The sequence below is a fragment of the Spea bombifrons genome, chromosome 1 (assembly GCF_027358695.1).
Source record: "Spea bombifrons isolate aSpeBom1 chromosome 1, aSpeBom1.2.pri, whole genome shotgun sequence".
In the NCBI taxonomy this organism is placed as follows: domain Eukaryota; kingdom Metazoa; phylum Chordata; class Amphibia; order Anura; family Pelobatidae; genus Spea; species Spea bombifrons.
The window spans coordinates 142087144-142112253 of NC_071087.1; the positions used below are offsets into that span (position 1 = coordinate 142087144).

Below are 25110 nucleotides of genomic sequence, written 5' to 3' on the forward strand. Positions count from 1 at the left end.
AACATGGCTGAACTGGCTCTGTATAATGTATAGCTAAATCAGTAAGAAGAAGCTCACTGGGGTCTCCCATCTTAATTTATAGGTATCTTCAGAGTTGCCCTATGCATGACCTGGGCATCTCCCCCAACCACCCCCTTCATGGCTGCCATTCCTACAGTTAAGCACCAGGATATGTTAGTGGACTGGCTAGCGAGATAAGACATCCAGTGACGTATCTTGGCCTTGGCCTGCAGGTACGCGGGGCCAGCAGTCCCCTACTACAAAACCTGGGGCATATCACCCTCTTGCTCGATCAATGCCCCAGTGTCCCACTCCACAATAGGCCAGTTTCAAGAGAAATCTCCCCACTCAGCATATTTAAGCTATGTAGGCTTAGCACAGCCTCCATAGACTACATTAGAAGGCCTTTCATATTGTTCTCTCATTAAAACTCTAAAACATGCTTCATGTTATTTTACCAATAAAATCCAGGTCTTTTGATATCAGAACTGATGTACATGTATTTTATCCACAGAAAATTTAATTGGAGAGTTCTCCTTTGAAAGGCACATTTTGTGTCAATGAGCCAGATGAATTAACTGGATGAATGAAATGTATTAACAAGAAAGGGAAATCATATTCAGTTACAGGAAATGTATTTAAATTTCACATCAAATAACTGGTAGTTAAGCTTCCAAAATAGGGCTGATCTTTTCTGATCACCTTTTTGATCTTCTTGATGTCTGGATCTTCATCTTCATTGTTAATATGGTAGGGACGCATCCGTTCCTTTGTTTTATTGAGTGCTATAATCTAGCAAAGAAAACATTCCTGTTATACAAATCTCAACCTTGAATGAAAATTGATATGCAAGGACTAAATAGAAATCCATACTACACAATCCAATATTAAACCTTTAACTATCAAGGACGACATTACATTACTACCATTACTGCTACATGGTTAAAGCGGTGTTTGATTGTGGTTATATTGGACTAGTCTTGTGAAAAATAAAGTATTCTATCTTTGAATTCTATGGTTTTACATATCAGGACATAATAACAATCATCTGCTACTTAGCAGGTCTAAAAATTAGGTGTATACAACTTCAGATGAACAACAATACATGACATTAAACCACTTCATGATTTATTCAACAAAAATAATGCCAAAATGGAGAAGCCATGTGTGAATGTTGTAAAAGTTGTACATTCATCAGAAGACAAATCCTGCTGTCGGGATGGTCTTAATATCAGGACTGCTGATATGTATATGCACTGCAGGGAAATGATTATCATCATAGTATACCCTATATCCAAGGCCGGATTAATGGTCTTTGGGACCTGAAGCAATTACACAGGAAGGACCCCTCCTCTGGATTTCCTGGCTTTTTAACTCTTTTTTTTGTTTGTTTTCTGCCTACCTCTTGCTGTCATTTTTCCCTTTTGTTCTATTCTTTCCTCCCCCTTTGGAAATTTCTTTTGCCCTATCTCTTTATTTGCACCTCAGTTGTTGACATCTTTTCCTCACTTTTTCTATCTTCTTTGCCTTTTTTCTTTTATCTTCTGCCTTTTACATTTTTCATCCAGTTTCTAACTTCTGTTCTGCTCTCCACACACACACATAGACTCATCAAAACAGCGGGGCACTGGAGCAATTGCTCCATGTGTTCCGGCGTTAAGCTTCCCTTGCCTATATTAAAGGAAGATGAGCCCTGCTGTCTCTAGTACTAGCATGATGCTATTATGAATTTATCACAGAGGATAAATGCAATTTTGCTTCTAAGTCTTCTTAACATTTTATAATATTCCATTCAGTAACCAAAGCAAAATCCATACTAGAAGAGAGATAACAACTGTGTCTCCCATGCCTTTCCACTGGGTTGCCATGGAAATTTCATAATACACGGGGCCCTTGGGAGACATCCATTTTGACTTCCCATGAATCCTCATATTTCATTTGTTAATATTTCATGAGTCCAGTGTAGAACATAAGCATATTGATAACTAAACCATCATCTGAAATGACTTTGTAAATGGACTTCAAGATTATTCCCAGTATAAACAATTAGGAAACTGTGTATCTGAATTTACTCTTAGGGCCTCTTCACCCATGCAAATAATAGATTTTTTCATTACAGAAATATTATGCATATTTCCCAACAGGAAGGTAATCTGAGAATGTATATAAATGCTTCTTAAAATCGCATTTGGTATTAATGCAAGATGGTAAATCAGAAAACCGCACAGTGAAGATTTAAAAAAAAAAACAGTGAGGAAGCCTTATGGCTGTAATATGTACCATCAGGGCTTTTGGTCCCCTACATCTAATCATCAGTGGCATCTTTCCAACTAGTCCTTGCGCACAGGCATATGCATCGTTTGTGGTATCTCAGTGTGTTGCTCTATGACTTTGCATTTTACTTCTCAATAATACAGTAACAGGTGTGACAGTACCAGGGGGTAAGCTCCTGGACCCGTGTAGGGCCATCAGATCCATGGTGGTCATTGGTAGGGTGGGAAAGCCCTACTGCTTCCCAGTGAACTGGTGGGTGCTGAACCTCCAGGCAGCTGAGCTGAGTAAAATGTAGCTCTATGCAAAGGAATGCCCCCTACGGTCAAACAATATGTGCACATCCACAAAGTGGGTAGATTGGACGAGGCATTGCTGTAGGCCCTGTGTAAATTACCTGCATCTATATTATGAGTACTAACAGGTAGATGAAGAATTTTCGGATTTTTAGCATAACCAGTAAATTAATGACATACCTCTGACTTCAGTCTTTCAATTTCCGTATCTTGATCTTCAAGCTGTTGCCGCAGTTGATTAGCTGAAATTTTCTCCGTTTCTACAATTTGCACCAAATGAATATACTTCTGCATTAACACCTCTCTCTCTATGAGGATGTCCGAATAACTACGATACAAGAGACACTGCTCGGTTATTTACCATTTTATTTGCAGTTGACTTAATGCATTTACTTGGATAGCAATAGACGTGATCCTGAATGTGGAGCGAGAGTGTATAATACGGATCCCTACAGGGTTGAATCATATGCCACAGACACAAGGCAGGAAACTATTTGGGAATCATTTGATTAAACGTAACAAAACACAGAACAATTTGTAGGTGGGCACTAACTGAATCTTTATTAAACGTGATCCCTAGTATGCTTCTGCTACAGGAAGAACTCGTTTGGCCCTGTACAATGCACAAATAAATTCAAGAGATTTATTTAATGTCTCCTTGCACATTAAATTACACATTATACAGGGCCGAAGCAGCCCTTCTTGCCGAAAGACCCTGCAAGTGTTGGCCCTTCATAATGAACAGTTTAGTGAAGGAATTAAAGCCACATCTCTCCTGCAAACTCTCCCTTTAGAGAATAAACCCCAGAGCCATAGAGTGAAAAGAGTAACTGTAGTAAACCTACGTCATGTAGACGGTTTATTTATATAAATGTATAAAGTATACTTCCCATGTTTTTGCTTCCTAATCGTCATAAATGTAGTTCATATCTGTTCAAATTGTACGTATGAGGATGGTTCGGTGAAACTACAACACTCCGGGAGGATATTACAATAAAAGGTCAATGTTTATTTGTGCCATTTACCTTGCTTGGTGAATAGCTTCCACCCACTCGTCACGGTCACATTCCTCCTCGCATCGCAGCTCCAGGGGCTTCTGCCCTTCATGGCCGAACGTCACCGTAAAATAGTGCTGCGGAAATCATACAGTAAAGATGATTATTATTATTCATATGTTCTTTTTAGCATGCTAGACGATATATAAGGCAGGATAGTGGTTCATTGCCTGTAAACAAACTTGACATTAAATATCACAGCATTAAAAAAACGATAAGCTGTCAATATTTTGTGTTAGGTTAGAGACAGGTTAACAAATTCAGTAAATGTAAAATATCCTTCTATGCCTTTTTCCAAAGGTCATTGGGTGAACTGGGGGCTCTTATTATACAATACACTGTATATGTCTAACAGATATTTTTAATTAGAAGGTTGCTCCATTTTGATCGCAGCAATGGGTTTTCTCAGCAGAATAAAGTAGATAAATGGATTTTAGCACTAACAATCAAAAAGTTAAAATGTTTATCCTTAAAAAAAAAAAGGATATTGAAACTACGATGTAAATTGAATTGCAAAGCGGACAGATGAACACCAGACCGACCACCAAAAATAAGACAGGGCACTGGTGGTAATTACACACTCCTCACACATAATAGAAAACCCTCTTCTGGTATCATTGCTGTCTTCAGTTTGAGCTATAAAGCAGCACAATCCAATTTTATTATTACCTCTCCCAAACAAGTGACAACACAAAGCACTCCCCAACTCTTAATATGTATTATAAGGGATTTATATATACATAGCATATATACCGGTATATATGAAACAAGTACCTACAGTAGATCAAACGCTTTTTGGTGGAGTAATCGGCAGGATACCCTTTAAGGAAGATACCTCTCTTGGGTTTTGTATTAATATTAGGATTTGAAGGAGTGGGACACTTTCTTTACAATTAAGGTTGCAATCAACACCAGGTGAGGTCCATCGATGATTAACAGCATTATTGCAGTTACATTAGATGGGAGCACCAACATGTTTTGATTAAAAAATGGGAGGACAGCATGCATACACCACAGGCACAGCAGCAAGAAAAGGCACCATTGGAGGTATGGAGTGGCTATGGGGTACTTGGCGTGTCATCTGCTGGTCAGCAGTCCAGACGGCTGTGGAGGAGCCAGGGCAAGCGGCAGCCGCAGTTGGGGAAGGGAGGGTAGTGGACAAAGGTCAAGCTCGGGTAATCGTTCTACTTTGTAGCAGTGCAGCTCTTGAGACAGTAGCTGGGAAGCAAAAAATTACGGTATTTAACCTGCCTGTCTGATTCTGTTTATGTTTCCCTTGAGGGCCTGCTGGGGGCTTAAAGATGTGAGGAGAAAATATTGAATGTAAAATTCTCCCTCCTATTCTCCATTTTGCCACTTGAAAAATTTAATTTGGATAAGGCAGCTAGGGCGGATGATTCTAAAAAAGAGGACAATTAAAAAAGACGATATTGCCTAATGTCAAGGACCTTTGCGAACTGGCTTCAGGTCTTTGCCACCCTGACCAGTGTCATTGGGGAAAAGAATTCAGAACATTGCTTAGTGCGGTTCTGTTATTAAGTATAGGCGAGGCACACCGGGTGTAAGGGGGTGTTTGTCGGCTTAGGTAGGATAAGCAGTTTTGCCAAAGGAAGGAGGTTGGCCCATCAATCTGTTGCAAACAGAAGGATATAGCCTTGGCGCCCATACAAAGAATTAATCACTCCTTTCATGCCAATGCAAGGTCAGGTTCAAATGAGGGAGTTAAAAATAAAAACGGGTGTGCTGGCAGTATAATGAAAATAACTACCTCTGGGGCACTGCCTGCAAGTACAGGTATGAGTGTACAGGGTGTGGTGGAAACCCCCCCTAAACTAGATGTTTTCAAAGGCCCAAGAATTGAAAGGGAGGAGCAACGAGTCAAGGGAACCCGTGGCTCAATGACTATGGTGTACAGGAAGGCAGTATCAAATTTGGAGAGTGGTTTTCATTATGGGTTCAAAAGTCCGTTTGAGGGTGAGATTAGGGGTTTTGTAGCTATGAATTTGAAATCTGCCTTGGAACAATCCCATGTGAGAGCAGCTAAGTTCTGGAAACAGGTGGGTATGGGCTGGCTATCTGACCCCTTTCCAGAGTTGCCATTGGCCGATTTGATGGTGTCACCGCTGGGGGTTAACCCCTAAGAATCTATCTTTTCCAAAAGGGGGATCTGTAAATGATGGCATAGATAGGCTGTTATGTAAGGTCTCTTATACTTCATTTGACAGGGCAGTGCAGTTACTTCGGGGGGGCTGGGTATTCAGCTGTTATGGCTAAAACCAACATCGAGTCTGCGTTTGGGTTGCTGCCTGCACACCCAATTGTTTTCGGCTGTTAGTTTTTCATTGGGGAAGGTATTTTTATGTTTATCCTTACTTGTGTTGTGCAATTTCTTATGTCCATTTTGAGACATATAACCCGTTATTTTAGTGGGTGATTTGTGTGTGTTGGGCCGGCAGGAATTGGGGTCTGGACGGTGTTGGTGTACACCTTGCCGTTCGTATTAAGAAATGTTTGGGTCCCGTTGGCAGAGCCTTGTTCAGTCAGATTCTGAAGGACTGGTTGGGTTTGGGTCTGACAAAGAATGTGACATTCCTGAAATTATTTCCTATTTCCGGGTGTGGGGCTTGGTTGAAGGGTGTTGACAGAGCAAGACGAAGGGTAAACAGGGCTATTTCTCATTTCATCGCATAAAATAGTGGTGTGGTGGTTATGCACCAAGTTATAGAGGACTCCACAGGAACAGTTTGACTTACAGAGACAACAGGTGAGGAGAGCCCTGCTCAAACGAGCTTTCTTTCTAATGGCAGCTTATGCTATATCAACATCTTGGACCTTAAAAGTGTACGCCACAATGAAACATTCATCAGCATGGACAAAGTAGCAGATAGATGGTATTTACCTTTGGACCTTAAGGGTGTTAGACCACTCTTTTTTAACACATGTCTCTTTTCTTCTCCTTTTAGTCTACTGTTTCCTCTTTCTCTTTTAAAACTATTCCCCCTTTTTTTTTAACGCAATCTTCTCTCAACTCATTTTAAGCTCCTCTTTCCCTAACTCATATTTATATAGGCTATGTCCACCCTGGCTTTGAGCTACAAGGTATAAGTTGTCATTGGGTTCCTAAAATACCTTTAAACCTGAATGGTCTCTACAGCATAGCACAAACTTCTGGGCTAACTGTAAAGTGGAACACATTGCTGTCCCTAGGGATGAACATAGTTCATTAGAAGCTTAAAGGCATCATAACTCCTTTCTCTGCCACACATGGTCCTTTCCTCTTGGACCTCTGCCTGCCTGTGACACCATATAGAGGGCATAGAGTGAGATGGAGTAAATAAATATACTATAACATGTCAGTGCTGGTTCTTATAGGTGTGTTTTTATTATTAGTTATATCACTGGACATTTATTTGCCCTGCTTTTCGATGTATTTGTTAGCAGGTATGATGTCTGTAAAATGTTTCCTGAAACCTTTTAACCGGTTATATATAACCACAGGATACATTGTTATATCCTATTATATAGATTGCTTACGAGGCAGTACACTGCGAAGCTGACAGATTGAACTGCTTTTGGAAAGGCCTTTAGGTGCTTCAAGTAACTGCTAAAAAATATTTATGAGGACTTCATGTAAAGCATAAATACCTGTTAAAAGCACAATAATATACACACTTCACAAAAGTCCGTTTGTTACCGTTATTCTCTGTACCCTTCAGCTAAAAAAATATATTGTTAGCTCTATATTTGTCATCTGGCTCTCCCAAGTGTTTCAAATAAGCAAAACATGTAAAACAGGTGTCTGGTTTCAAATTTAGGTGTTTTAGATTAAACACAAATACTTATGGCTACCTACCATGCTCAAATGTTATGATTTCTATGAAAACAAAACAATATATATTTTAAAAATGTGCATAATGGCCAAAATCTGTTTGGACAAGTTAAGGTTTTTAATTTTCTTTTTGTCAGGTTCATTTCCGGACAAGAAATTTGTTTCCGGACCTTCTGGTTTGGAGAAAATACATCCTTTTAGTCAACCTTTAACTTAACTGACAACTGAACTTGTTACTGACCAAAATACCAAATAGTATCAACATATGCCAAACATATATTTAGTAATAATGTTAATCATATAAAATGTTAAATATATTAGGCCCTATTTATATATTTGACATCGAAACCTTGGTTTTGGGGCACATTGTTTTCGCAATGGCATATATCTTCATGAAGGTTTTAAAAGATTAAAGAAGGCATGATCAGAGGCGTACATCGAGGGCAGGACTTTACTGAGAATTTTCATGTGACTTTGTCGCTTACTAATATTTATTATTTATTCAAGGATGGTTGAAAGAAATAATTTACAATTATACTTTAAAACACACTTCCTGTTGTTTCTGTACATATTATTGTCATCCCTAGAACTCGTAAGTGATATATTATAACATATTTTGAGTTTATAGAACAGATGGGCACAGATGGAATTAGGAATGAGAAATAGAATTTTGGGTCCAAAACGGTAATGTCTTTGTTAAGGTAGGACACATTTGATATTTATGAAATAACTTATTTTCTGTGTGTGTTATGTATTAAAATTAAAAAGGAAAAATAAAGTGAAACAAACACTACTTTCTCCTTGATGGTGCACAAGGAATAAATAGCAATGCGATCTAAAAGTGACTGGATGATATCAAATGTGTATCAATAAAAATTAACCCTGTAAAGTGTAAGTTAATCAGCAAACAGAAAAACACCTAAATACAAAAATATAGTCCCAAGGGTTAAATCTAAAACCTTTGTATATGAATCAATGTGTTTCACGAGATGCCTGTTTATAGAAGCTCAATGATAATTCCTCTTCTAAATCCACATAACATGTTGAAATATTGTAGGGATTCTAAAATTCAAAATAAAGTAAAAACCAGCAATGTGTAGTATTTCTTAGACCTTTAGACCTCAGACTGCGCAGATGCTTCAATCAAAATCACTTTTCTGCACAATTTCTCTCCTCGTGTCCAGAAAGCTTTCCTGCAGGTTAAAGTCTCTCCTGGTGATGATATTTGGGCAGCGATGTGTAACCGCAAAAGTGGAAGTCCCAAAAAAGATATACAGTCCATACTCACTTTAGAACAATGGGTAACACCTGACAGTGACATGCGTTGTCTATGAGCATACCTGGCAATGGGCAGTCCCACTGATGTTGCAGGGCACACGCTGGGAGGGGACTGGAGGATGTCACCCGGAGTCTGAACTATGTCTATGAGGCTTGCAATCATCTATCAGTTAGGAAAAAGCTCTGCAATGGGTCTCATGACCCTTTCCACTGACACTTTCTATATATATTAGTCTGGATTTCTTGATGCCAGTGAGATCTTGTAGTGAACTGTTCTGCTGTCTACAATGAGGTAACGGGAATTGTGCCAGGTCTGGAGCTGTGTGACCAGGAGAAATACCTAATAGCAACTTCTTTATCACTGAAGCAATATAACCAGGGCCTCCTGTCACTTGAGCCGGATATCACTCTCACCTCTTAAAACGCACACCTCACATGTATTGAAAAGTAGACGCCGTCAATCAAACATGCTTGTACAATAGCTACACGTGCACTGATCCATACTGTGAAAACCATGCAAAATAGTACTTGTAGATGCGTATAAATATGTTATATAGACCATTTGGTATGCCATACATTACAGCCAGGCTTGGGCACAATGCATGGTTTGTTCCTTTTAGTAAAAAAACAAAACTTGGGCAATATTTCCCAGGGTTAACAGTACACTGCTGAACTAAGCCTTACAGAAGACCTTACATGACATAGAGGCCAAGGAATATTATTTATATATATAATGTGACTCAAGGTGTGTCAATTTTAAACATGTAAAAATTAGTATGCAACAATGCTTTTAAATGTATCTGACCAAGCACCATGTCTATAATAGCTAATATATCATTTTATTGTCTATACACAAGAATAAACATGTCTGCTAACATGTTTCATGCAAATCCAATTATTATATCCTCATCTAAATTGTATTTGTAAATGGCACAGGTAATTGTTTACATTATCAATTTATATCCCTTCATTTAAAAATTTCATTAGAATTAAAATTCTAGATTAGCTCATTTGGGGAACGACACTCAGCCTATAATCGGTACTTCAGATTCATGAGAAGCCAGCTGCTAGGAAATGAAATGAAATAAAATAAAACATTGTGCTTATGTTTCCCCACACAATGTGCCTTTGGAGACCAAACAGCTCTACGAACAGTAAGTAGAAAAGAGTGATTGTTGTGTAAATTATGTTTATGTGTATACCGGCCCAAATAACTCATTTATAAATAATAAATAGCACTCTCGGTATACTCCTTGGCAAGCTTTCAATAACACACTTAACACATACATTACCGTTTAAAAGTTGGGGGGGGTCACTTTTTCTGGTCCTTTAAATTAATATCAAATGGATGAGAAATACAGCGCAGACGGGGTTAATGTTGTAAATGACTATTAGAGCTGGAAATATTTAATGGAATATCTTCATAGGTGTACAGAGGCTGTTTATCACTCCCATCACTCCTGTGTTCCAATGGCACGTTGATCATTAAAAAAATGAGGCTCATTTTAATTACACTGCCCTTTGTCTCAGATAGAGTGTACGGCATACGCGTCTATGGGTTCTGGACAAGGCATGATATATATTGGACTATATCTGTATTAAGTTTTTTCAGTCATTGGATAAAACATGCATATATCAGTTGACAGAGCCAATATTTGTGGAAACAAATTGTTATGTGCCAATTACATAGTTCCTGAGGTTGAGAATACACATATTAAACCCTTCCAATCACCTACATATGTTGACCCAGAAGGAAAAATTTCAATTAGATTTAAAACTTGAACTGTCCAAAAAGTAGAAAAGTATACCATCCAAACACTCGGCATGTCAACATGTATGTATGATGGGGATAATATAGTGGTAACAGAAACATTAAAATACATTATTAAATACAAAGTACAAGAAAGAACAGTACAGCCTCCCAGCTGAAGTGGTAAAAATGTATACAGTGTCCCAATGCATGGAATAAGCCAATGCATGTCCTTAGTTTGTAAATAATGGGCAGACTAGATGGGCCGAATGGTTCTTATCGACATTACCATAAGCCAAATTGTTATAATACTGAATACCTGTTTACCAGAAAAAGCATTGAACCTTTTTCGGAAGTATTAAATGAATCTATTAAAAACATTTTCATTTGACATTTCACAACTTGACTGGCCTGAATAGGATAAAAAAAGAACTTAAGCACTGGCCCAATGGCTCTTGGTGGGGAATAAGGTTCTATAATATGCTATAGTGAGGTTCTACAAAGTTCTATGAATAAAAATATCCCCAGATCAATAAAAGCAGGGCAGGTAGGGCACTGATGGAAGAGACTGAGTTCTGAGCGGTTGCCAGTACAGATGACAGAACCCAGGGGCGTCCGGTAATGTTTAGTCACCCATACCAGTAACTCCCCAATACCTTCATGAGACAGGGCTGTGCTGAAAATATCTCCCTTATAGAACCGCATCTCCTGCCGAACCTGTACTGTAAAATGTACCGACAAGGGGAATTGCTTCTAGGATTCATATTTTTCTAGAAGGAACTTTTATTGACTATACTAAATACTCTAGTGCCCTTCCATTGCATGGCTACATAGTAATGTAAGAGAGTATCAGTTGCCAGAGCAGCTATACGTCCTTGCGACAGTTATATAGTGAAGTTTTGTATCGTTATGAGGAATACTCCAAATAAATAGTTATATAATCATTTATCAAATATGAGTGATCAGATATTTTTCCTAATTTAAACAACAGATTACTGAACCCGTGTAGATCTGATACAGCTGCCAATGTGAAGACATCCATCAATTCCAATCTATATATTAACTGCTTACTGTGGGCTTTATCATTGAAATGCTTAAAGACATAAAGCTATCTGGATTAATGAGATAGAGATACAAACTGAGGCATAAAAGCAGCTTTGCTCATAAGATGAATATCTCCAGCAAAATAAAACTCCAGTCTATTTGTACAGAGTGGCGTATTATTCAAAAGCGTTTTATTTATCTCTAATAGAATTAAACACGTGCTACTGTTTTATGGAAGTAATATTTCAAATTGTGACTTTATTCTCAATATCTCACTGCCTGATAAGTAATGTTTCAAGACATTCCACTTATTTTGGATAAAAAGTATACACTCTGCTTCTGGGCTCCTTTCAACTGAGTTTATCTTAAGAGAAATAGACATAATAACTATTTATCTTTTTTTCTCTCATCTTTATCTCCCTTATCTTCTCATATCTTTTTTTTTTTTGAAGGCTGGCAACAGATTTGCATTTGTACTTAGTATAACTCCTAATGTGTTTATCAATGTCAACAATTGAAATATGCAAAGTTGTCATAGAATAGAAACAGAAAACAAAACAGGAAATATAATTAATTATTAATTGAAAGGAACTTTAAAGGAACAGTCATATAAAAACATGTTTTTACATGACACTTTCTAATATATTAAACTCAGGTTCACCCTAGCCCTGCTGCTTGTCCGGCTCCCAGAACTGCATACTTAAATTAGGGGAGAAAAGTGTGGCCTATAATCGGGGCGATACAGTATTTGTACAAAAACAATATATACGCATTACTTGAATATAAAACATAGCAAGTATTTCATGGACAGGATCTAGTCATTTAGTACTTTTGATCTACCAGATGTTTTTTTTTTAACAATATAATGAAAAGAAATCAAATGCCCCCAATTTATTTTTTTTTGCTACAGGATTTTTCTAGCTAGTCATGGACAAGAACACTCAAACATACCAATCTACAACTATAGAGCTAGCTATTCCATAATATAACACTAGTGTGCCCTGTGATGTCATCGAGCTGTGTTATGTCGTAGCAGGCTAGTAGTAAGAGAACAGCTGCTAACTGATTGACAATCATTGCTTGACCAGACCAGATGAATATCTAATCTGTCAGGTCTGGACTAGCCATTGGGCAAACAAGGTCAAAGAACCAATTGAAGGGTTAAACAAAAAGAACCGACCCTAGGGTTTCTAGGACCCATGAGAAAGAGGAAAGTAACCTGGGGAACTAGCACTTTACCTGGAGACTCTGGGTCAAACCTAATTTAAGTATGCAGTTCCGGGCGCCGGACAAACAGCAGGGCTAGGATCCAGGTCCCCAGCAGTGCTGCAGTGGACCTGTATCCTCCTCTCTGGCAGCCGGTTGATGTCTGCACAATGCGCGTAGACAACCTCCATGACATGACCTTCCGGTGTTCCGTAGAAGCCCCGGTGGAAGTGCTGGGCAGCAGCAGAGGTTGTCTACACATATCACGTCCACCGGCTGCCCCCACTTTCTCGTCTTATATTGGTACTCAGCTGAGGCTAAAATGCTTGTGGCACTCACAGGGCTCTGTTCTGTTCATCTGAGTTTGAGAAGTGGATGTACCCTATGCCCAATTTTTTATTTTTTCCCAATATTATTGCAACCCTGAGTCCCTGTGTTCTCTAGAAAGGCAAAGTATTAACTAAATTCTGCCAAAAGCATTTGACTCAGCAGTGCATTCCACATCCTAACTGTCCTGCCTGTAAAAATGTTATGCTTGGATTTCAGGAACAAAGTATCAGAGAAACTGTATCAAACAAACTGGTTAAAAAATGAGACATGACTGCCTTTAGTTGTATATGTTTTGTGTAATGTCTCATAAATGATTCAGTATGTGGAATACATATAATGTAACATAAAACTCTGTAATTCAAGGTGATTTACCATAAATATGGCTTTCCACTTTTCTACTGCTCTTTGCCAGGCAATTGCCTCCCACAAATGGATAAAAAACCCCACTGAGCAACCACATATGAATAATACATGTCACGGGTGCAAAAAGGCCGAAACATCCCAATCTTCTATATCTGAGCATGCAAATCTTCAGGAAGGTGCGGGTGACTTTTAGGCCACTAGCAGTTTATATAAAAAAAAAAACAATTGAAGGGTTAAATAAAAAGAACCAACCCTGGGGTTTCTAGGACCCATGAGAAAGAGGAAAGTAACCTGGGGAACTAGCACTTTACCTGGAGACTCTGGGTCAAACCTAGAGTGTTTTCAGGTATGCCAATAATGGTTGATAAGTCTCCTGAAATTGTGAATAAACCTAGTATTTTTTGAATATTTCTTGTTTACATTTTAAATCAGCCCCCCCATTTAGGCTGACTACAAAAGTATTTTTGTAAAACATTTCCAAATTTACAAAACCCACTCGATTATTTGATATGATGAGAATGTTTTCTTTTCAGGTATGGTCAAGTATATATACAGTGGAAAAGGAAAAAGTTAAATAAAACATTTGGAATTCATTGTTCATAAAATGTGATCTGATCTACATCTCAAGTCATAAGTACAGACAAACACAAAGCTAATAACCTGAAGCTAATAACACACAAACAATGCTAATCGTTCATGTCTTTCTCAAACACACCCATGAAACATTTACAGTGCTGGTGGAAAAAGTAAGGGAACCCCTGTATTAATAACTGGTGGGACCTCCTTTGGCAGCAGTAACCTAAAACAAGCACTTCCAGTAGCTGCAGGAATTTTAGACCATTCTTTCTTACAGAACTGCTCAAGCTCAGCCATATTCCTAGGATGTCTGGTGTTAACTGCTCTCTTGAGGCCATTCCACATCATCTCTAATGGGTTATGTTCTGGGGTCTGACAGAGCCACTCCAAAAGGCAGATTTTCTTTTTTTGAAGCCATTCTGTAGTAGATTTGCTTTGATGTTTAGGGTCATTGTCCTGCTGCATTACACAACATCTATTGAGCTTCAGCTGGGGACAGCCACCCTAACATTACCCTCTGCGATACCTTAATAAACCTTAGAATTCATTGTCCACTCGATGATGGTGTGCTGTCCAGGCTCTGAGGCAGCGAGGCAACCCTAAATCATGATGCTCCCTTCACCATACTTCACAATTGGGATTATGTTGTCATGTGGGTATGCTGTGCACTTTTCTACGCCATATGCAGTTATCTTGGCTGGGAGCCCACTTCCAGTGAGAGTAGCCTCAGTACTAAATCACCCCCATTTATAAACATTTTAGATTAGTTTGAAACAGTTTCCAACTTTATGCAAATCAACAATTCTTGATTGTAGGTCTTCTGAGATTTGTTGTTTTTGTGAGGCATGGCTCAGATCAGATGCTTCTTGAGAATAGCAAACCCAAAATGTTTGAGTGTTGTTTATGTCAAAGTAGTTCTACAACACACCTCCAATCCCGGTTCAATGATTGGACTCCAGGTTTGCTATCTCCTGAGTGCAATTAGATTTTGTTGAAGTGATTAGACAAGGGGTTGCAATTTACACTGTGAATGTTTGAATGATGTATTTAAGATGGACAAACTCGATAATTTGTGTATTATTAGTTAAAATAGTAAAAACAGTAAAACATTTTTATATAAATGCTGATAATTCCAAAGGGATCATTTACTTTTTCTTCTCATTGTATCTTCATTAAATAACAATACAGAGTCCAATTCTATTTTACTTTAAAAGATATATTATAAGAGCTTATGCAGTGCATCTGTCTATGTAATTATTAGGGAAAAGAGTATAATCAATTATTAACAAGAAAATGGCATAAGGAGTGATTATAGTCATTATATGTGTGCTTAATATTGCATTGATGGATGGTAGGTTTGTTAAAGAATGAACATTGCTTGCATTTTTGTGCATATCCCCTTAATATTGATTAGTGCAAACAAAAATTTGGGAACAGTATGAGTAAAAACAGAAAAACAGATTTATAGTGCTGTCTATGTAAGAGAGTGTGTTGGTATGTACAATTATATATCAACCCTCCAAGTGCTACTCCCCAGTGCTACTTGCAGGGTACTTAGTCCCTCCATAATCCGCCATGGAAGTGAAGCGAGCCATAGTGAAAGAATGGTGTTAAAGCTAGTATAAGCAAGTGTACATGCACAGATGCTCGAAACATTTCCTTCATGCATCCATTAAAATTATGAATATGAATGTTCCTTTCACTTTAAAGATGACTGTAAACTTTTGTTCTCACGAAGAAAAAATACTTATGTCATGATTTATAAGAATATAAAGAATACTCGGCTATTCTTTTTTAGATTCTTCATGATTCCAATGTGAATTTTGGACAAGCATGAATATCAGGGATTCTTGGTTGCTCCCCATATCATCAAACTCATTGCGGAAACTCTCAATCTTCTGCTCAAGTTCTATTCACTTAAAGATACCAGGGAACTTCTCCAGGTCTAGCCCAGGGGGCTCTAGGATGTGACCATGGGCAGCCTTTTATCACTGGATGAGGGAATCGTTTTTGGCTGCACTGAATCTTCATACCACTTGATGTCTCATCTCCCTGCCAATTTCCTGCATATTTAGGGCTATCTCTGCCAAAACAGACTTGTTTGGCCTCTATATATAACAAAACAAAAAAAACCACAGAAAACTTGATTAAAATGTGAATTCCATGTTAAATTAAATACAGAAGATACCCTTAAACAAAGTAGGTTTAGTGTATGCAACTACTAAAGACATTTCGGTCCTTATAATACCTAAATATATTAAGCTATACAAAGAAAAGGGCCACAGGTAATTTCATTGAAGATTAGAAAAAGAAAACATGACAATTTAGTTTAAGAAAGCTAGTTTTATGATGCTAACACATTTTAAAATTGGATGAAGCCTTGTGGGGAAAGAGCACAGAAAACAAATGGATTGTCTTAAAACACTGTTAAAAATACAGTTATCATAGACCCTGAGGAAACCAATATAGAAGAAGCAAATCAATACGACTTAACTGATGCACTCGCTTTTAGGAGAAGGCAACAATTTTTTCAGTAATGGCCAGCATGACTTTAAGGGTGATATGTCATGTCCGCCTAATTTGTCTGCATTCTATCAAGAAGCGAATAGCATATCGATAAAAGCTTGTACTATACAAAGCCCCATTATGTGCTGGCACACATAATGATTTATTCAATGATAAAGACTTTGATGATTTATTCAATGATGGAGAACACTGCTTGTATCACAATTGAAAACTGGGTTAAGGGGGGCCAACACAGATTAAATTCATTGATGAATACTACTGGTTTTGTTTTTATAACCACAAAAACTAAAACTTCCATTCATGTTTTTGGAACAACCATTCTAGATAATCAGGTCAGTCTTATGGATTGTATGCATTAAATACAATCCATCACATATCATAGGGTTTCGAAACTGAGAAAAAGCTGGGTGACTAGTACACCTGGGAACGCTCCAGGCTTTGCCCGAAGACTCCAAGTGAATTGCTGCTTCTCGAGGCCTCCAGGTCACTATGAGGACATGCTGGTCCACAGGAACCCTGCTAACTTCACTTCCAACAATGGTGTGTGTCCAGTCCACAATATCAGCAGGACGGCCTGCAAACTCAACAGGACTTTCTACTCACATCCTGTAAGGGGGGCTCTAGGTAGCGGAAGCCAGAAAGTTCCCTACTATAATGCCTGTTTCTCTAAAGCCATTCTGCCATTTTTAAGAATTATAAAACACACAACTTTTTAATATACTTTCAGTATCACCTGATGACATTTCCTCTCTTGACATTTAACCCTCTTGTAACTCGCCTCACCGTCTTTCTGTATTTGCATCATGGATGGCATCCCATTATCTGAAAGTTAACATATCTAAAACTGAGTTTCAAGTTATTCCACCATCTTTTCTTGACACCTCGATCACAGATGACAATTTCACAATACAGCCACCAGACCAAGTTCACTATCTTGTTGTTACTCTTAACTCTCTTAGCTCTCTCTTGCATCCCTCATATCCAGTCACTCACCAAATCCAGATGCCACCAGAGAAACATCTCTTACGCAACTCTTGACTTTTACTCCATAGAACCCTTTTCAACACCACATCACTGGAATTCCCTGCCTTGTTCTGTCAGACTTTCTTCTACTTTAATTTTACATGCTCATTAAAAAAAGAAGCATTGAATCTTTTTTCCTAATACCCTCATCATCCGCCTCCCTACCTGCAAGATCAACATAGAGTTCTCCATGTCTCCCTCACGACCCTCACCCAAGCAGTCTTCTCATATAGTATCACTTCCCCCTTAACCACCCAACACACTGTAAGCTTGCTTACTGTACTAGTATGCTTGTGTGTGTATTAATAGTGTTGTCATAAATTGTTTAATATTTGCACTGTCCCCTATATGTAACAGAGATATGGGATATACAAGAGCTATATAAATAAATGTAATGTGACATAATGTAATGTAATCCTTATTTGCCTAACCAATAAACTTTTACATGCTAAAAGCACTATCCATTTTAGAATGCTCTGTCAATGAAGGCCAATTGAACATTGCACAGCTGAAAAAGTTGCTATGGAAACCATCTGCAATCCCAGTTGCATACTTGAGATTAAACATCTAGTTTTTATTACTGGGGGTGAATAGATCGCCAGCAACACAATAAACAATTTATGTAATACACATCTGCACATGAAAGCGCACTTACTGATATTGTCAAGGCTGTCATCGCGCCAGATGTTCCACATCTGTGAAATGATTACTAGTGACAAGCCACACATTTAAAGGGACACACAATGGTTTGCCATGTTCTATGGTGGAATGTTAGATTACTTTCTGAATATATAAAGAATGAAAGAGACCTTAAAATAATTTAACTATAAATCAGCTATTATCAGAGCATTGAGGTTCAAATAATGCCCCACAGCTACTTTTCCCCAAGAAATCGTTCACAAATGTTTCCCAAGGAATGATAAAAAAAAAATGGCAATAATCAAGATTTTAAAAATTATGTGGTCCCCTTAGTGGTCTTAACATTTATAGAGGCTGGTAAAATGGGAGAACATGTATTTTTTGGTTATTTTCTACCACATTTTCCTATTGAAATATGTATAAAATAATACAATCCACTATAAAATATTACATAAAGTACATAACCCATTTTAGGACAGCACTAGAGCATGGGCATTATACAATATGCAATAACACATTAAAACATTTGCATATATAACTATACTTCAGTACATTTGCTTGCAATTCTCTAACATGGTGTACTGTATATGTTTTCAGTAATCTGGTGTAATCACTGTTTATGTGAGAAGAAGTGTTTCAAAATCCAATGCTAAGCCTTCAAGACAGGGGAGCTGGAAAACCAAATCATACCATCAAATTTACTATAATATATATATATATATAATATACTAATATATATATATATATATATAATTAAAAAACAAGACTTTTATTTGAAAAAAACTTTTCTACAAAAGCTAATTAAAAAATCTATTGTAATATTTGTCCTGAGTTTTTTATGGGTTTTTTTGCAAGTTTTAGGACAATAAGTATAAGCAGCATTTTGCTTTTTCAAAACTGTTTTTTTTTTCTTTAAATATTGCAATCCTGTCCCCTGGAGGAGGAGGAGCCCGATATGCAGGGTGACCGGGGGAATGGTGAATCAGAACAGGTAGAGTTCCAAATAGCGTTATCAGGAAACAGTCCAGGGTCAGGTTCAGGCAGCAATCCAAAGTAGAGTGGTCAGGGTACAAACCAAGGTCAGGTTCAGGCAGCAATCCAGAGTAGCGTGGTCAGGGTACAAACCAAGGTCAGGTTCAGATTCAAGTTCAAGTTCAGGTTCGGAAGAGGGACAGGAGCACAGCACTGGGAACGCTAAGTAGCACACAGAGCGTCTCAGAATATCTGAGCGCTGCCATAAGGGAGCTTGGGGGTTTTCTAGGGATCACAGGCATGACGTATGACGTCATGTCTGTAGATCCAACCCTCGTGCTGCCCCTCACTCTGTCTCTAGAGGGAGATGGCATTGGAAGCACCGCCCCTCTAGTAATAGCCTCTACTGCCACGCCTCCCTTCTCCTCCTGCACACAGTTGGCAGGGGGAGGTGCCGGAGTGGCGCGCAGAAGCACCTCTCTTGGAACCCGTCGCCGCTCCGTCACCATCTTCCCCAGCTCCCCGGGTGGTCGCCCGCCTGCCGATACGTGCCTGACACTTACACATACACACTCATGCTAACACACTTACACATTCACTCTAACATACAGTACATACGTATTTCCCCCTTCCCTCGCCCTCTTACCTTACTGCAACTTTATTTCTAGTTGCTTGCGCACATTGTGGGAGCAGCTTCATGTTTACTGCAGGGTCACATAACATTGTGTGGGGGTATATTTATGAGGAGGATCTCTGACTTGTTTTGATTTTATGTGACATGAACTTCCGGTGGTCAGTCATAGAAGCCCCGGCAGAAGTGCCAAGTAGCAACAGAGGTCCACGGCTTGCCCCCACAGGGAACAAGTCTGAGGATGCATCGGTAAGTCGGGGGGGGCATAAAGGGGGTATAAGGCATATCAGGGAGGCAGAGCAGCATATAGGGAGGTTTATGGCATATCAGGGAAGCAGAGTGGTAAATAAGGGGGTATAAGGCATATCTGGAGGGCAGAGTGGCAAACAGGGGGTATAAGGCACATATGGGGGTCAGAGTGGCATTTCAGGGAGGCAGAGTAGCATATAGGGGGTATAAGGCATATGTGGGGGGCTGAGTAGCATTTAGGGGTATAAGGCATATCTGGAGGGCAGAGTAGCATAAAGGGGGTAAAAGCATATCTGGGGGGCAGAGTAGCAAGCCGTGGGGCAGATGTACATAACTGGGGGTCAAGTTGGCAAATAAAAGGAAATAAAAACAAGAAATGCATTTTTCTCAGTCATAGTTTTTATTAAATATGAAAAAGTAGTTTACATGTGAATTAATATTTACTAGTTAAACTTTTTTCCTTTAGAGTAGTCTTATATTCAGGCTTTTTCTTTTTTTCTCAAGACGGGTCTTTGGCGGGTCGGCTTATAATCAGGGTTGCCTTATTATCGAGCAAATATGGTAGGTACTACTACTAACTCTTTCCAAACTTATACCATGCCAACCAAGCTTACCTATTTTGACCCTTGTACACCCAGACATCTCCTCTCCATCCCAGACTATTCTCCACCCATACATGATAGTCCCTGTATTTTCTCAGACTATGGGATATGGGTATGTCACTGTCTCAGGACCAATGGAAAAATATTTTGTTTATCAACCAAAAATGTTTGTCACATCCCGCATACAGGAAACCCAATACAAAAAAACTCATCAGATGATACACAGTACCTGCAGACCTTCCAGGCTCTTTCCTGAAAACTCAAATATATGTTGGCGATGCCAGTCCTGTAGGGGTGGCTTCCTCCATATCTGTTAGTCATCTCCCTCCCTTTCCGAATTTAGGGACAAAATCGAGCTGACTATTAGAGAGGTATCAAATCAGGAATTCACCATGTCCCTCGTTGCAGCTCTCCTTTATCTTACCATGCTTGCAGCGCTCCCTTACCATTAGACTCAGTGCAGTGACCTCCACAATACCCACTCTTTGGAAATAAACCACAGCACCAGCATATACTACCTGGTGCAAGATAGTTACCTTCATCAAACCTATGGAGGAATTGATGTTTATTTCCAAAGGAATGGTTCCCTCGCATGGTAAATGATGGCTTCATAGGGAGAGCTTCTGCGTGTCGAGAGGTACGACCAGTTTTCCTGACAGACCCAGCATAACCCACTGTGGGCACTGTGAAATGTCCCTTGCCCGTTACTAACCCGTTATTTAGAAACATAGCTTGGTGCCTCACTTTCCCTCCCTTTTTACATGCCCCTATCAGTAGTCAGGAGTTACACCTCTAGCATTACTTTGATTTAAAAACCAGAACTGAATAACCTCTTGACATTATACATCATACTACATCCATGTCTTGTTCTTTGTTATTATTTGTGATTCTGTGTTCTCCCTTTTATATTTGTATTGTAGGCATTCTCATTATGTGCCCACTCAATCACTTTTCCATTTAATATCGTACCTCGATACAATTTACAGGTACATTGAGTCTTCCTGCATAACTGTCTTGTTATTGTATGCTCTTATACTGTTGTGCGTGAAATGTACTCTAAGTAAAAAAGATTTTTAATCTAATGGGACCTCTCAGCTATCGTATCTATTAAAGCACATATAATCATCGGAGTGTCCCTTTAAAGCAAGTTTATATCCACAGAACAATTTCCAGGAGCTTATATGGGTTTATAAATTAAGTTGTCTGAATAAAATATATTCTACTTCCTAACCCCTTGCATAAATAGGTATCAATAGATGACTAAGCCACATAAGAAGTCTGCATAAAGCCCCACCCCTGTTCATGTGTAACTGCACCCTCTATATTCGGTGGCCAAAATATATCAGCCAAAAAGGGCTTTATCGGCAAAATGCTGAAATGTAAAAAAAAAAACCCGGCCGAAACTAATAATCCGCAGGGGCCCTGCTTCTTACCTGCGCGTTGCTCACACACTGTGTGGGAGCAGCGTCTCATGTACACGTCACATGCTCTGTTCCTTCTTCCCCTGGGGGCGGGACAAGAGAAGTTGTTCACACAGAGTGTGAGCAACACAGAGGGAAGCAGCAGGGCCCCTCCAGAAGTCTGCGAGTGAGAGATCTGCAGTTAAAGTAAGGGGGTGGGGCAGGGTGTATGAATGAGTATGCGTGATTAAGGGAATGAATGAGTATCTGTGAATGATTAGTAGAATTAATGTTTGTGAATGAGTAAATGAATGAGTGTGTGATTGCATAGATGTGTAAATGGGGGGGATAGCATGGCATAGGGAGGCTGTAATCACACTCCTATCATGCCCAGGTTCCAGTATTGTACTTGTATATTAATATATATATATATATATATATATATATATATATATATATATATATATGATTGTTAACAGCAATCACACTCCTATCATGCCCAGGCAACCAGTACATGCTAGAACCTGGCCATGATAGGAGCGTGATTGCTGTTAATTATATATAAATTTTTTCCCAATTGTGGTGTGTTACTTACTATTACCGTATTTGCTCGATTATAAGACAAGGTTTTTTTCAGAGCAAATGCTCTGAAAAATACCCCTCGTCTTCTAATCGGGGTCGTCTTCTAATCAGACCTCAAATAGAGGTCTGATTAGGAGACTAAGATCCAGATCCCCCGCACCGCTGCAGGGGACCTGGATCCTCCTGTCTCACCCGACCCCCCCCCCATCATACACACTTACCGGTGCTTCCTGATGTGTTGCCGGGGCAGCGGGTTGACGTCTACGCGATCCGCGTAGACAACGTCCGCTGCAGCCGGAAGGAGGTGTGGCTAGCAGCGGGGGTTGTCTGCGTCCGTCGCATACACCTTCCCCGACTGTCAGAGATCAGACTTCCCCGCACCGGTGCCGCACCGGTGCGGGGAACTCTGATCTCTGACAGCCGGGGAAAGTATACGCGACGGACGCATACAAACCCCCGCTGCTAGCCACACCTCCTTCCGGCTGCAGCAGAAGGCGACGTCAACCTGCTGCCCCGGCTGGAAGCACCGGTAAGAGAGGGGGGAGAGCGGGGGAAGGGGGGTGAGAGAGGGGGGGGGAGAGAGAGAGAGAGAGTGTGTGTGTGTGTGTGTGTGTGTGTTAGTTAGTTAAATGGGGGTATAGGGTGTGTGTGTGTGTGTTAAATGGGCATAGGGCATTTCTGGAGTGGCGTTAAGGGGGCATTTAATAGAGCACTCTGCCTCCTGAAATGCCTTATACCTCCCTATATGCCACTCTGCCCCTTAATATGCCTTTTAACCCCCTAATTGGCAGAGTGGCATATAGGGGTATAAGGCATTTCTGGAGGCAGAGTGCTCTATACAATGCCTTTTAACTCCCTTAATGCCACTCTGCCTCCTGAAATGCCTTATACCTCCCTATATGCCACTCTGCCCCATAATATGCATTTTAACCCCCTAAATGCCAGAATGGGATATAGGGGTATAAGGCATTTCTGGAGGCAGAGTGGAACATAGGGGGGTCAAAAGGCATACCATGGGGCACAGTGGCATATAGAGGGTTAAAAGGCATATCATGGGCCACAGTGCCATATTGGAGTGGCAAGCCTGGGGGCAGATGTGCGTAACTGGGGGACAGGTTGGAAAATACAAGAAATAAAAACAAAAAAAATCTTTTTCTCAATCATAGCTTTTATTAAAAAAAATAGTTTACATGAATTAACATTTACTGGTAAAACTTTTTTCCTTTGGGGTCGTCTTATATTCAGGCTTTTTCTTTTTTTCCTAAGTTAATATTCAGATTTTGGGGGGTCGTCTTATAATCAGGGTCGTCTTATAATCGAGCAAATACGGTAATAAAAGTGTGTTTATGTTTTATGGGGGGTCATTTTCGGTTTCGGTCAAGCGAATGCTGAATTTTCATTTCGGTGCATTTAACATTCGAGTACTTTTTGTATATTTTATACATTGATTTAAATCCACAAAGAACTTGTGACCCAATTGGTGTTTATCTGTTACACAGCAGAGTGGATTCATCCTTCATTGTCTACATTTTGAGGTTTACAGACTTATGCATTTTCAGTAACATCAGTTAGTTTTTTTTTCTCCCTTAATTGGGATCATGCTTTTTTAAAACTAAAGGTCACAATGTTCAAAGTCTCAAAACAACTATTCATAGTTACAATAATATTAACCAGTTTTGTTCAGAGTTTCAGATCTTTATATAATTTAGAAATATTTATGCTTCCACTAATCAAGCAATTTTGTGAAGTTTAAATCATCCTGCAAGGTCCCTGTGTTTCTGCTTTTTTTGTTTTTCTGGGAAGCGAACACATCAATGCCCTGTTTTTTCATTGACACAGTAACCATACTTGGGAACTTCTTTACTCTGGCTACCCGGAGCCTTCTCTTGCGGGACGCGGCCAGGACTGCCCACTGACGTCAGCCGACCGACCCCCATTTAAAGGGAAAATAAGCAGGGAGTGGGGCATGTCAAGACCCTGCTCCCACGACCCAGAGGTTTTGGGTCTTGACCCGGAGAACCTGAGATCTCCGGGTCAAACCTGGAGAGTTCCCAGGTATGACAGTAACCTGTCATAAATCAACTATACCTCACTTCTCACAGGTGTAAATACAGATTTGGTATGTCATTTGCAGCTTTAATATAAGAGGAAAGTGCATTTTGTGCCTGGTTCCACAGCAATCTAGCAAGGCATTGTCTGATTTTGTTACATAAGGCTAATTTTAACTAGGCCAATTCCTGGGGCCACTGATCTGATGTGACATTTCACAGGGTAAATAAAAAATGGCTCACGTTGGTAGTAAAGGTTATTAAGTGTGTTTATGATATATTAATTAGGTGTTGTGTAACAAATGGATGCAGACACAAATATTAGTACAGCGCAGGCTAACAATGTTGTTTAGCAACCTGGCTTTTGTTAAAGAAATACTGTGTCATATGATTCCATAAATGAAACTCTTTTTAATTTTCTAAGTCATATTTTTATGTTC

General features: G+C 39.4%; 1 protein-coding gene across 1 annotated transcript in view; it reads right to left on the reverse strand.

Moving 5' to 3' along the window:
• The window catches only part of RASGRF2 (Ras protein specific guanine nucleotide releasing factor 2), a 90144-nt gene that overhangs the window by 44833 nt on the left and 20201 nt on the right, over nt 1–25110 (reverse strand). Inside the window, exons 3-5 of the mRNA XM_053475306.1 lie at nt 3593–3699; nt 2748–2895; nt 703–792 (exon numbers count right to left, since the gene is read on the reverse strand). Coding sequence (XP_053331281.1) covers nt 703–792; nt 2748–2895; nt 3593–3699 — 345 coding nt within the window. The remainder of the gene's footprint in view (nt 1–702; nt 793–2747; nt 2896–3592; nt 3700–25110) is intronic.